The 14,689-nt window shown below is 44.7% G+C and overlaps 1 protein-coding gene and 1 long non-coding RNA gene across 2 annotated transcripts; both read left to right on the top strand.

Annotated features, from left to right (window-relative positions):
• Positions 1–10,566, top strand: LOC139608230 (uncharacterized). The gene is made up of 3 exons (XR_011684996.1): positions 1–7,092; positions 8,031–8,826; positions 8,989–10,566. It is a non-coding gene; the product is annotated as an uncharacterized lncRNA (long non-coding RNA).
• Positions 10,567–10,708: 142 nt separating this feature from the next.
• Positions 10,709–13,376, top strand: nog3 (noggin 3). Its single transcript, XM_071463381.1, has one exon. The coding sequence runs from the start codon at positions 11,567–11,569 to the stop codon at positions 12,236–12,238; it is 672 nt and encodes a 223-aa protein (XP_071319482.1). The 5' UTR covers positions 10,709–11,566; the 3' UTR covers positions 12,239–13,376.
• The last annotated feature ends 1,313 nt before the right edge of the window (positions 13,377–14,689 follow it).

Here is a 14,689-nt window from a genome sequence, read left to right as displayed (position 1 = left end):
TCATCTAGACTGGGATGGAAAAACAGTGGACACAGTTGGGGCTGTGGATCCGACAGGTTTCCCCCTGAGAAGCTTTGTACTTCCTGGTACCAGGGACCCACAGGAACTCAGTCCTTGTTGCACGTTCCTGTCTCCTCTGTATCAGAGCAAATGTGCAGATGAGACAAATCAGACGTGTTTGAAACACAACACAGAGTCATGACCTCTGACCTGCCCGGAAACCTGCTGCCCCAGACCACCTGGAGCAAGCTTAAATGTGGATCCTCTGGTTCTGAGTTCCTCTAAGGTTCTTGTTCTCCTGGGGAAGGTCCTGCAGTGGAAACAGCATCATTGTTGTTGTTGTTGTTGTTATTATTATTATTATTATTATTATTATTATTATTATCCTGTGGTCTCCATGAGAAAAGACTGTAACCACTGATGTGACCGAACAGGAAGTGGGAGGGGCTCCACTCCTCTGCTGCGGTTAACGGCTGAATCTTCTCTCAAAACTCTGCCTAGTGTCACTTTAAAATAACCTCAGAGGTCAAAGGTGAAGAGCGAGGGTCAAACCAGGACATCAGCTGTTCACCACTGCCCCCACTCCCCCACCACAGTGACGACTGGCCGAGCTTGTCGTGGGGCCGATGATGGCGAGTGGCCCCTGGATCTCTCCATAGATTGTAAACTAAACTAAAGTTGCTGGTTCAACTCTGCCAAGCCTCAGAACCAATGGCATCGACTGTTACAAAGAAAATAATCAATGCAAAGAGGAAGCGAGCGCAGCTTCTCCCACCAGGACCTTTGCACACGACCAAAACTCGCCGGTCTGATGATCTTGGCTCCTTCAAAAACTAAGATTCAGACCTTTTTTCCCCAGTTGAGTTCAAGTCTGTCGACTCTTGAATTGAATCGTTGTGTTATGATTTTATTTTTCTTGGTGGCCCCGCCCCCACAGCATCAGAGCATGATTCTCTCTACTTGAAGTGAATGTACAGTTCAGTCTGTGTGGTCTCCTGTGATGATTGAGTCAGTGTTACTCTGAGCTGCTCCATCAGGTCTCAACGTGGTCAGATACAGTTGTGGTTTAAAGATGAAACATAAATCTGATTTTCCCTGAGGTCTCAGACAGGTGAGCTGCTCAGACCACGAGAAACCATGAGAAACCTGAACACATGAAGTATTTTTGTATCCTCGGTTTTAAAGGTGTACTACAGTCGGAGCCGTGTGTCGTTGGCATGAAGTCGTTTGTAGCTTTGTGTCCAGTTTGTGCCTCCTCCTGGTTCAGCATGACGGGGTCAGGGGTCAGGGGTTAGGTGGGGTGGGGGGTCAGGATATCGTTTGCCTAAAAGCAGTCTGCACTTTGCCCCTCAGACTGTCGACCTGACGTGTTTGTGTTGTGCTGTTGTGTTGACTTTTTGTTGTAACATCCACAGTTACTGGTGGTGTGTTTCTCTTTGGTTTTTTCTACTTTGTACAACATGCACCAAAAACTGCAGCAGTTTGATTTGTATTCTAAAGTCAGTGAGTCTGAACATGCACAGGTTCCTCACATGTATGCACGCTGTTTTACAAGTGCGTTTTTAATGTTTGCACATAGCAATTATGGAATAAAAGCTAATTGAATATTTGATGCAATTGGGCATTAACTGTGGCAGCTTTTACCATGAATGACTGTACAGAGGTTTAATGTGTAGGTGACGAAGACGTGTGATGACGGTCATTAAAGTGACACATGGAGGCTGCAGCTGAAAACTGACGAGCAGCTTGAAGTTAAAATCATGTTGATGTTGTCAGGAGATGGTTAGCCTAGCTTAGCATAAAGACTGGAAGCAGGAGGAAACAGTTTGACTCTGTCCAAAACTAAATGCAGAACCTATGAATACCCCTGTGAACTCCCCTGAATCTGAATCAATAACATGTGTCTCCCCTCATTTCCAGTCTTTATGCTAAGCTAGGCTAATCACCTGCCGGCTGCAGCTCAGAACACACAGACGTGATTTTAGTGTCAGGCATCTGATGTAACTGTCAGCAACAAAGTAAATAAACTCTTTTTCATCGCTGTTTAAAAAAACACTAAACTGTAAATTATGGTTTATTACAACCTGAATTTTATTTCCATAGCTCACCTGTCAGTTGTCCCAACACTCACCTGAATAACTGTTGAGATTAAACTGGTGCAGACGACCTCGACCAGTCTGAGCTCTCACCAGTCACAGTCAACAACAGGTTTCGTTCTTTCACCTTGTTGTGTCACCTGAGCTGATTTAGGAGAGTTTATGTTTCTGAAGATGTCGATTTATGAAAATAATGTTGAAACTTTGCTCTGATGAGACCAGTGAGTCTCTGGTGATTTGCTGCTGCATCTGAACATCACTTTATCTAAAGGTGACGTTTTCATTCCATCCAGTTCATCTGGACCTTTATTTTATCTACAGCTGGAGCTAGACTGAGAACGTAGCTGCAGACGTTCGTCTCTATGAACACGAGGACGTGGATGATCTGAGGAATCAGCCTGGTCCTCAGACATGAAGGAGGAGTGAGATCCAGTGTGACTGCAGACACTGGGGCTGTTGGCTACTGACCAGGCAAGGCAGGCAACTGCTGGCCCCTGAGATCTGTCCCCGTCTCTTTGTGACAAAGAGCAGCGCTGCACATAAAAGCAAGTGTTTAAAAAAATCTGACGATAATTAAATAAAAGTAAACTGACAGTAACTGTCTGTCCTTATAACATGGATTATTTACAATGTGACAACATTATTCAGTTATTTCTTTAAGTTGTTATTCTTTATATTTTGAAAATTCTACTAACATGAACATTTTGAATTAAAAAAAAAAAAAAAAGTTTAGATTTTGTATGTTTTCCGTTGCTGTCAGATTGTTTATTGCATAATTGCAGTGAACACTGATTTGAGGGGCCCCTGCCCAACCAGACCTGTCTCTGAAAACTCTTCCGCCCAAAACCATAATGTTCCCTCCAGGTCTCCTGATCTGTAGATGCACTGATATCTGAGGACACTGGGACACTGACAGACAGCTGCTGTCCCAGCTGCGAACTGAGCATGCTCCAGAGTTCAAACCTGTTTGTTTACGGCACAACAGACCAATAACTTTACTGTTCACCCACATTTCTGCTTCCAAATGATTTAAAATAACTGAGATCTCAACTGTTATTAGTCACCGTGACCGATGGAGCTGATGTCGAGCTATGACAATAAAAAGTTGTAATAGAACATATTTAACCTTGAAGATCCAAACCAGATCTCCCAGTAACAGACTGGTCTCTTTGACTTCTGACCAGTAAATCTAAACAAGGTTGCTGCAGTTCAGATTCATCATGTCTGTATTTGGAGGCTTCAGTCTTCATGTTCGTCCTACAATTGTTGTAAAGTCTGTTTGTATAATGAAGGCTTTTATTTTGAAATGATTAATGTTCAGTGTGGAAAGACTGATCTACCTGAGTCTTCAGTCACATGTTTGTGTGTGGGCTCAGAACCTCGGCCCATAGACGACTCTTCTCACTCGGTTTATTTCACCTCCATGTTTCCTCCTGATGATCACATCGACCTCCATTGTTTAGTTTCATTGTGCAGAAACAAACGAGCTGAGACAAACTTCTGTCTGTGTTTTTGCGTCACCTTCGTTTAACCTGAACAGCATCAAGATTCCACTTCTCACTTTATTTATTGCAGCAGAAGGATCATTGATTTTTTATGGACTGTAAAAAAAAGCCTCCAGTGTTTTCTCTTGTTTTCCAACATGAATGGATGTATTCTATCAGCTGAAATAAACGTCGTCTCATGTGGATGTTGTGCACTTGAAGCTGTGACTTTGTCTTTTATCAGAAGCTGCTGTCAGCTGGTGGATGCAGATAAAGCCACAGCGTGTCCGCCGCTCCGTTTTCATCGCCGACTCCTCATCCTCGCTGCCATATCTGTGGCATTCTGGGTATGTGAGTCAAGCTCTGCCAATCAGAAGTAATGTTACACCACTGTCAGGCCTCCAGTCGGCTCCAGACCCACCTGAGAGCCGGAGGGAACGTGGTGAGTTACAGGCGACTGGTGTTGAATCTTCAGATTATTTCAGTGAAACAGGATGTGAGCTGAGCAGACACTCCGCATTTTAAAGCTCCATCCAGTCTAAAGGTAGATGTCCATGTGTTTGTGATTATAAAGCAGGTCTAGGTTCTATATTAATACTGTGAAAGTATCAAAGCCTCAGTCCACAGAGAAATGCACACAGCCTGTATTCAGAAACTGAGCCTTAAAACCAGCCGTCAGGACTTCTGGAACTTTGTGATGTCACAACTAAGCAGTCACTGCTCTCAGCCAGGCCCAAGCCCCGCCCACCTGGACCCACCATCCAACCTTGCAGGATTTGGTTTCTCTGAAGTAAAGTAAAAGTACCTCAAAATTGTTCTCAAGTCCAAGTACAGTAATATTGTTTAATTACCCAACAAAAACTCCTGAATGAAAACAAAGGAGGCGTCTGTTACAGAAGCTGATATACCAAAAAGGTCTGAAGACTGAACCAGCAGAGACACAAAGACTGTTCACATGAAATAATAAACTCTTTATTGACGTCAGCACGAATCAACAACAGCTGATCCTCCATCACTGCTCAGACGAAAGAGCATGCTATCAACTAGCTAACATTAGTTAGCTTAACTGTAAATTAAGGCTAAAGTTAGAATCTAGCGTTAATCCACAGATACTTGACACAACCTAATGGTCTGAATTTTTAATTCTTCATTCTCACTGTCACCCTGGTCATGGGGCAGGTCGTAACTATGGAACTCTTTGTATTTAACACAAAAACTCTGTTAAAGGCACAGAGACCAGAAGTTTCACAGCCACTTACTTTTTATACTTGAAGTGTTTCTGTGGTGTGTGCTGGTGGAGGTGAGGGAGAGGATCTGCTTCCTCCACCTGGTCACTGTCCAGTTGCTGGATCTCACTGTAAAAAACAGTCAGACTGTCACTCGGCCTTTCAGGGTAAAAACATTACGTCATGATCACATTCACTTATCATCAAAAGCTTCGTTCTGCTGTGAGCATTTTCCACAGATTCCCTGTTTTCCCTCGTCTTTCCACTACAGACGCTCACAGATCCACATGTTCTGAATCACTTTTTCCTTTGATTTTCCAGAACGCGGCTGCGATACGGCCCGGCGCAGCGGACTCCTCCAGTTCACTGTGTGTTCCTGAATGTTCCCTCTGATGTTCCAACACAACGTTGGTTTAATCTTAATAGTGAATCAGAGGGCCTCCCAGGATGAAGGACTACCAGGCGGGCTGCTTCGTTCGTGACCCAGCCAGATAAAAACTGGGGAGAAAATAAAAAAAGCAGCTCTTGTTTGTTGGGTATGTAATTCCCCCACAAACGAGAGCTTTGATGGAGAGACAACTGGGGCAATTTGGACGCTCCATTTGGGTGAGAAGGCTTCAAGGTGGCAGAGACGGGTCAAACACACAAACACACGAAGCAGCCATTCATCTGGCTCAGATTTCACCGCCGCCCTCCTCCTCTCTGCCTCCGACCAGCACAACAATGATCGTTTCAAAGAAGCCAGAGGGAAACAGCATCTGTACGTCCTCGTCCTCAAAGACAAGCCTGGCTGTGAAATACAGATGTTTAACCAGATGTTTTTTCTGCTCACTACAAACCAAAACACTTAGTTTTATTTTATCCATTAAATGTCCTCAATTTCCCCAATAAATCTAGATGAGCTGTTGAAGGAAAAGAGACGGGTCCAGGTACCAGTCTGAAGAGTCCACCTGCCAAATGTCACAGGTCCAATAAGATCTAAGAGTCTCAAAACTTCAGGTCCAAACAAAACACAGGAAACATTGAGGCATCCTGACATGGTTCAGAAGTAGAGACCCCCCCGTGACGGGATCACAGCCTCCTCCGACCCAAAAACCAAGATCCAAGCAGCAACCTCCAGGGCTAAAAATTAAACCAATACAAAAGTGCCAGAAACAGCCACTTAAGGCTGGCTGCAAAACTCAGGGGCCCCAGACCCACATATTTACTACAGCTGTGTCCCAATTCAGGGGCCACATCCCTCAGAGGATGTGGTCTATGAAGGTGGGGCCCTCGTAGCTGTTGTAGACCATGAAGACTGAACCAAAATCTAAATTCTGGCCAACAACGGAGTTTCACTTTGTGTCAACCTTTAATGTTGCATGGCTAAGTGCGTCTCCTGTTGCCTAGCAACATTGACATCACGCAATTTTTCTTCACAGTAACTTGAGTTTTCAGGTCTTTGGTTTTAACAGTTGAACCGTTACTGTTGAACTGAACATTAACAGTTGATCCTCAGACTCTGTCTCTGCTGTTTGTTCATATTATTTTCATTAGAGCATGAAATGAATCCTGGGACATGTTGGGTCATGAAGGATCCACCTGCCGGAGCCTGTGGAGTCCTGGAGATGAGACAGTCTGATGCAGCCTCTGAATTAGGACACAGCTGACTTATTACTTGATGCTTCACTGAACATCGACCTGTCGGGTCCCTAGCTTCTCTGAAGCTAAAATCAAACTTGTTCATTCACAGGCAGAGAAAAATGTTCAGATGTTACAAACATCTGTCAGTCGACTCGGTCAGTTTCTGGGAGAATAATGTCACTGACGTGTTGTGGGGTCAACAGGGGCCCAACAACAACTGCTTGCCCTGGGGCCCCTGAGGAGGTGAATCCGGCCCTGACAGTCTGGTTTACATAAAGAGAACAGATCAACATGAAGAATATATTCATAGACGTCAGAAGCTTCTGGAGTTTTCAGCCTCCAGCCTGGATTAATAACTGGATCTGCGTTTCCAGAGCGGCGTGCATTCTCACTGACGGACTTGTTGTGTGCAGGGCCAAGTCCTTGAGCGAGGGCCGGGGAGCAGCGATCCTGTGGCTTGGACCGCCGCTCTGTAATGCTCCGAGCGCTCCAGCGGGAAAACTCCCTGCCAGCAGTGGTGTGAGATTCCAGTTGGTTCACACCCTCCCACACGGTGTCCTCTGACCGCTGCGGCCCGGCCCTGCTGCTCAGGAGCCCGGCTGCAGCAGATTCCTCCGACACCTCCAGTCTGAGCTCTGAGAGACGCTGCAGAGACCGGATCAGGTCAGACCAGGACCCTTTCAGTAACTGAGTACATCTACTCAACTATTAATATTTACTCAAGAACTTTACTTCTTCTACATTTCAGAGGCAAATATTTCACTTTTTACTTCATTTATCTGATAAAATGATGATTCAGTAACATATTCTGCATGATGAGCACCTTGGTATTCCTACTTTTAATTGGTCACATGATGAACTGAGGACGACCATGAGATGTGGCTGAAAGCAACACAAAACTCCTGAAATAGCACCACTACAGCGGCATATGTACTGGACCTTGGTTGTCATGGTTACAATAATAAACACGTGGTCTGTTCCAACAGCGGTGTACCTACCTTTGTCACCATGGTTACTATAATAACAGTCATGTCTTGGTTAGGTTCAGGTAAAGACGGTGATTTGGGTTAAAATAAGAACGTCCTCAACATTAGATGATCTTTGTTGTCATGGTTACAATAAAAACAACTAACAGTCATGGATAATAGAAACAACATAAACTGCTCCTGTCACATGGGAATCGAACACCGCTCTCCTGGGTCATATTCATCCATCCACCCCAACCTCCTCCTGACGTGGACTCTGTCGCTCTATAAACTACGTCACCGCACTTTTCCCTTTGCTCCTGTCATCATCACTACGACCACCAGATGTCGCCTAGCAACAGAACCTAACGATGGGTCATAGTGACCTGCTGGCAGACGACCTGTGGGCTCGTCTGTTACAGGACAGTCTCTGTCGTCCACCACATTTACAGACAGGAGGGGGGAGAACATTAGAGACATATTGTGGATTCATACAGTTACTGACTGTATTAAAATGTGTATTTATAGCTATAATAGTAATAATAGTTATAATAATAATAATAATATGTCTGAGTCAACGTGTCTCAGGGTTCTGGCCCTGGACTCTGCTCAGACTCTCTGGCTCTTTCACCTCAGGGTTCAGCTGTGACTTTTCCTGGAACCTGGAGGTCTGGAGGTCCTGAGGGCCTCCAAATCCATCTCACCGTGACCTGGAGTCCCCTGTGCCCCCTCCCCCTCTCTGTGACCCTGACATGGAAGTGAGCGATCAAAGGTTTGCAAAGAGAGAGGAAGTCTTATCTGAGCATCGCCTCTGTGCCACTGACTTCCTCTCCACAGAGATATGACAGTCTAGAGGCGCCCGTCACACACTGTCACATCAGCCAGAAAATTACCCAAATACTGCAATTCAACAGCAGACGGGGGAGGGGAGGGGGGGGTGACAGGGGTCACCTTTCTGAGGTCCCTCTGGAGAACTCCGGTACTGATACTGATGCGTGACTGGATCCTGTGAGTCGTGTCTTTAAAGAACAGTGACTGATGTTCGTCTGAGCAGCAGCTCATGATAAACCTGTTGCTCTCTGGTGAAATGTTGAGGCTGTTTTAAATAAACTTCTATGAACCTAGAAAACATGACATCACAGTGAAACTGGACTGAAGCAGAAATTCAGTTCGATCAAGACAATAAATAAATTTATGTGTAAACAGCATCAGACGGTGCAGGGTGGAGAAAGTCCTGGTCACCGAGGAGCAGCTGTGGTTCACAAGGCCCAGCTCAGTGAAAAGCTTGTAGATGTTTCCTGGTTGAGCCTGTTGTTATGGTTACAGCATCACTGCTGATGGATTAACAACTTCATTAAAAACCTGCCGGTTCTGGAGGACGGGACCAGATGACGGGACCAGGGGACAGATCAGACCAGACTCCAGTCTGAAGGTTGGTGATTTTAGAGTCTGAATCTGGTTCCTGAACACGTTGTGTTTTCAACATTGAAAAAATTGTGTTTGCACTTTTTTTAAGGTTTTATGTTGTGTTTATTTCCTGTTTAGATTTTTATCTTTCAGTTGATTGATTGTAGTAATTCTTTTTTTAATTTAGTGGTTTCCTGAGCTGTCATCTGGAAATATGAATGAATGAATGAATGAATGAATGAACGAAGCACATTTCTAGTACGAGTGTTTGTATTTGTTTTGCAGCCTGAAAATTTTAAAGAAAGAAAAATGCTAGTGTGAACTTTACTGTGGTGTCAGTCTATCATTAATAAATCATTAATATTTTCAGTGGGGTCCAAAAGTCTGAGACCACAGATTTTTGTGTAAATATATATATACCTTCATATATTGTGTATAAATACATATACACGTACAGTATCTGGTGTATCTCTCTGTCTGACTTGTGTTTCCTTTGTCACGGTGCATGTACAGTTCTCTGTCTTATCTAAACCAGAATGACCCAGTACTGAGTCCTTGTGGGTCCTGGGACTCCTCCTCCTCCACAAACCATTAAACCTCCACAGTCTCAGACCTGTGAAGTGAGTTTATAAAGGAGTGTTTTCCAGAGAGGCGGACGTGTCACTAATTGCTTTTACAGAGTAAAGAAACGTGTGGACGGTCACAGGTCACACCAGATTCTGCACCGTTACAGCTCCATGTGGACACATTAACCCTCAGCGGCGGGATTCCCAACAGGAACCAGTTCCCCACATTCAGGGCCTGTTTGTCCCGGTCTCAGTGCGGTCCAGACCAACACAGTCAGCCCTTTATCTCAGCCCGGCGTTTTCTGCATTAGCGTCTTAGACAAGAGTTGTTTTTTTATCAGCCTCATAATTCAACCTTTACAACATGAGCAAACATTCCAACGGTTTTTGCTCCTGGCTGCAGGAGTCGGTCGAGCGGCTGCTTCGCTCACTAATTGAATGAATTGTGACCATTTAAGTGTCTTTCTCTGCTCCTTTTATTGGCTGCTGGAGTTAATGTGACTACAAAGCAAAAACAGGCTCTTTAAACGGCTCCTCCAGCCTCATGTTCTCTCTTAAACCCAGATGACAAGATGAGTTAATGTTTAATTCAAGTTTCAATTAATATAGTTTTCTTTTGTTCAGCACTGGGGTTGCAGCGAGCGTCAGCGTGCAGAAATAAAACAGACCTTTCCACTACAGACAAAACAGTAGATGGTTTAAGCCTCAGGCTGATTTATATTCTGAGACATCTGATTTTATGTATTTTATATCCCTCCCTGTGGCTGAGTTTCCACATTTTGAGGCTGAAAAAGAAGTTTTAAGATTAACTGTCTGACTGAGACGAGTGTATACTGAAGTATCTGTCTGTGGTTTGTCACCTCTTCTTCCAGCTGAAGTCCAGACAGATCAGTTTTAGGTGGATGCTGCTGCTGAGCTGGAGGTTATGAAAAGACATAAAACGACAGAGTTTGATGGTGAAAAGCAGGAGGTGCAGTGAGTGGTGGTCATGAGGAGAAGTCTAAACACAGGCTGAGAGCATCAAGCCGGGAGAGTTGTAAAATAAACACGAGTCTGGCACCACAAGAACTCATAAAAACTCCTCTGGCAGTTCGTCTACAGAGACGGAGCTCTGCACCTCAGCTGCTGCACGGGAGCTCATTCACACCAACACTGCACACCCTGCAACGCACTGCAACACACACTACCGCAACCATCACCACAACGACCCAAACCACTGCAACACACACCACCGCAACCGTCCCCACCATTATGCCAACCAGCACAGTGGTCAACTCAGCCACACTGTTTAGTCTAATGGTGGAAAATAACTAAGTGTATTTACTCAAGTACTGAATTCAGTACAATTTCAAGGTACTTGTACTCTACCAGAGTATTTATGTTTCATGCTGTATTGATATGTTTACTTCTACGTCACTACAGTCAGAGGAAAGAATTTGTTGCCTCAGTTTTACTGTAATTCATTTATTTGACAGCTGTAATCACCGGGTTCTTTGCAGATTAAAGGAACAGGTCACTAACATGTGGCCAGTTTATTAGCTGCGCTGTTGTTGCTGCTCTTGGTTCAGATGTTTGTTCTGCTGATATTTAACATCCCCCACACTATTATTAATATTGATGATATTATCACTGACATGTCAAATAATTTAAACTCATTTATTGTGTATTCATGCTTGTGCGTAAACTGCGGGTGTGTGTGTGTGTGTGTTTTGGCGGGATGGGAGGGAGTTTTCGGGCTGGTCTCATCAGAGAGAGTGAGATTACATCACCGCCCTGCTGGATATTTGGGTGCAGTCAGAGGCGCCTTCAGTTTGGCTGCAGGAGGACCAGAGGCAGCAGGAGCCGCTGCGCCAACATGCGGACTGAGAGCAGCGACCTGCGGGGCGCTGAGCTGTCTCACCGGGACCTGCTGACCTGACTCTGTCTCTTCTTCAGCGGGGCCCGGGTCATGGACTGAAGTTACGCGGGGAAATCCCTCTCGTACTACCTCTCTCTCTCTCTCTCTCTCCCACCGTCCGGTCTGAAAGTCGCTGAGAAGTTCTGGAGCGCGTCGCGCCGCGGTTTGTCCCCCGGTGCGTCCCTGCGCTCTCAGCTCAGACTTGGACCCCGGCCCTTCAGGAGGGAGCCCGGAGCGTGTGTCGGTTCTGTCTGGGAGGATTAACTCTGAATCTTCTGACTGTGTCGACCTGCACTGAGGAGATGGATCACTCCTGTTATTTCTTGGCTGTGTTTATGCTGGTTCTCTCTCTGGGCTTCAGGATAGAGGTGGGCATGTGCCAACACTACTATCTCCTCCGCCCCATTCCCAGTGATACTCTACCCGTAGTGGACCTAAAGGAGGACCCGGATCCGGTGCTGGACCCTAAGGAGAAGGACCTGAACGAGACGGAGCTCAGGAGCGCTCTGGGCAGCCACTTCGACCCGCACTACATGTCCGTGTCCCCGCCGGAGGACAAATACGCGGGGAACGAGGATGTGAGCGACGCCGAGATGCGGCAGAAACTCTCCGGAGCGATGCCCAAAGAGATCCGGGCCATGGAGTTCGAGGTCCAGCACGGCAAGAAGCAGAAACCCAGCAAAAAACTCCGGAGAAGGCTGCAACTGTGGCTGTGGTCTTACGCCTTCTGCCCGGTTGTTTACGCATGGAACGACCTGGGCAGCAGATTCTGGCCGCGCTACGTGAAGGTGGGGAGCTGCTACAATAAGCGGTCTTGTTCGGTCCCTGAAGGGATGGTCTGCAAACCTGCCAAATCGACTCATTTTACGATCCTGCGATGGCGCTGCCTGCAGAAAAAGGGGGGTCTGAAATGCGCCTGGATACCTGTTCAGTACCCCATTATATCAGAGTGCAAATGCTCCTGCCCGAACTGAGAATGACTCTGCTGCCGCGGGTCGTTCAATCAAAGGTTCATTATTACTTTTATACACAAGCTGCAGAACTTACTGATCTTTACAAGCCATTCAAACTCCTCATGAGTCATCCGAACTGGTTTTCTGGTAACAGAGAAGATTTTTCTCTTGATGATTAAAAAACATTTGATTTCAAATCAAATCATTTTTGCAGAAAATATTTATATTAAAAAATAAAAAAGTAAAATTTCAAACCAAAACTTTCACTTTATAAGATTTTCAGAGAACAGATGACTTGTTGTTTTGCAGTGCACTGTCCGGTGTAAGAATGTATATTTGATGTACATGTTTTTATTTTATGACAGAACTTTGTATAAAAGGAAGGTCAGTATTATTAATATAATCAAATCTACTGTATTTGTTTAATGTATCTTGATTGTATCTGTATTTATAATGAAGAATCAAAATGTTCAAAGTGAAGCTTTTAAAATTGATGGATTCACTCTGTGGGGACACGTGAAGAGTTCTGCTCAGAAACTCACCTGACACTGAAACCACTGAACAGACTGTTTGTGATTGTTCAGTGGTGATGCCCTTTAACTAAAGGTCCGTTTGAACCAGAACTCTTCATGGTGGTGATCATCTTCAGATGCTGTAAAATAAAAAGGGACAGCTGGTCTATAAACCACGTGAACTCAAACTCTGTGTGGCTTTATTTATTCTTCATAACTACAGCTAATTTATTAATGTATCTGTTTACATATCTGTCAGACATCATCGGTACTCATCACTTCATTGAGTACAGGTTCTAATACCACACTGTCAAAATAAAAGCCCTGCATAGAAACTGTTACTTCAGTAAAACTGTGTGAGAAGAATCAGGAAATCTGTCACTGTTATATCTGTACTGTTATATGTCATATTAATGGATCATTATTACTGACGTGTTCATGTTAAAGCAGCATCTTACTGCTGGAGTTGGTTTGGGTGGAGCTGGTTTTAACTTCTGCTGATTATTTTCTTGATTGATTTATCGATTGGTTTGTAAATGTGGAGAAACATCAGCCCAAAATGAAAACTCACTACGTTTATTTTGTCCAGTCAACAATGAAAACCTCAGAAGTATTAAGAATAAATAAAATGTTTTGCATTAAAACGACTTCAACGATTCAGTTGCCATTTAATCTGAATAACAACTGAACAGTTTCAGTTTTACTTGTATTCACTGCTGGGGAGTTTCATTTCTAACAAAGCATCATATTTAATAAGCTCTTCATTGGTAAAGTGTCAGACTGTTGCAGTAAAATGGACAATATTTCCACTGGAGTTTGGTGGAGTAGAAGTTCAGGTGGTTCATAAATGTGACGATGAAACAAAAACTACTGAGTCTGAGTTCAAGTAAAAACCTGATGGAGTCGTGTTGGTGGAGAAATCATTGTCTCATTGATCAGTTTGAATGATCTTAGCCTCGTTTGTGAGAGATCAAAGTCCAGAGTGGTGTACAGGTCTGACTACTACAGTACCCATGAGCCTCGGCTGCTGTTGCTATGGAGACAAAGTGTGAATTAGAGTGGCAGCAAATTCAAAACACTTGGGTCAGAATCAGACAGTGAACATCAACTTCAGCTCTGAAGCTCTGTGATTGGATGGTTCTTCCCGAAATGCACCTTGGGAGTCGTAGTTGAGTCTTTCAGTTTTTCTGTCTCGCAGCTTTGACTCTTCACCAGTGAAGCAGATGTTTTCTGTTGTTTCCTGTCATCACATCACCCAGGTGACCCAGCTCAGGCGCCGTGTGAAAGCAGGTGTTTTTTTTGTTGCAGTTGTGCAAAGCTTGAAGATGGTTGTGTACAGTTTGTTGGATGTTGTGTAACTGCTCCTTGTGTTTGCACAGATATAAAAAAGTCTGATGTTTTCACGCTGATCAAAGGAAACAGGAGATTTGAATAGTTTGTTCTGGTGCAGGTTCAAGCAGCTCAGGACGTTTCATCTGTTCTGTCCTTGACTCTAATGAGACTCAGGCCAAACGCTGCCTCTCTGCAGGGCTCACATGATCTGATCTGAGTGCAGGGAGTGAGACACATGAGTCAAACACGCTGTGAGACAAACGGACAGGTGTGTGCAGGAGGTAGTTTGGCTCATCAACACCATCAGCAGGTGGAGCTCCTGAAACCAACATCAGAAACACTGGACGGACTCAGCGACGACCTCATGGTGTGACTCAGCTGATGATGATGCAACCTGCAAACGTCACAAACGCACAACTTTTTACTTCAAATTTGAACTTCCAGTGAAAAAAGAGAAATATTCCTAAAACTACAATGAGCTGGTCAAAATGTTGGGTCTGTATTCTCAGCAGACAGTTTGAAGTAGTTCACCTTGTGCTGCTGCAGAGGGTGCTCTTACACCCCAGCTCCACCTGCTGCTGCTCTGCTGACCCGTCACTGAACCGATCAATAAAACAGAGCCATGAGC

This window comes from Trachinotus anak, unplaced genomic scaffold (assembly GCF_046630095.1).
Source record: "Trachinotus anak isolate AG129_WGS33_773 ecotype Australia unplaced genomic scaffold, CSIRO_AGI_Tana_v1 ptg000025l, whole genome shotgun sequence".
Taxonomy (NCBI): Eukaryota; Metazoa; Chordata; class Actinopteri; order Carangiformes; family Carangidae; genus Trachinotus; species Trachinotus anak.
This window is presented reverse-complemented; position numbering and strand designations above follow the sequence as displayed.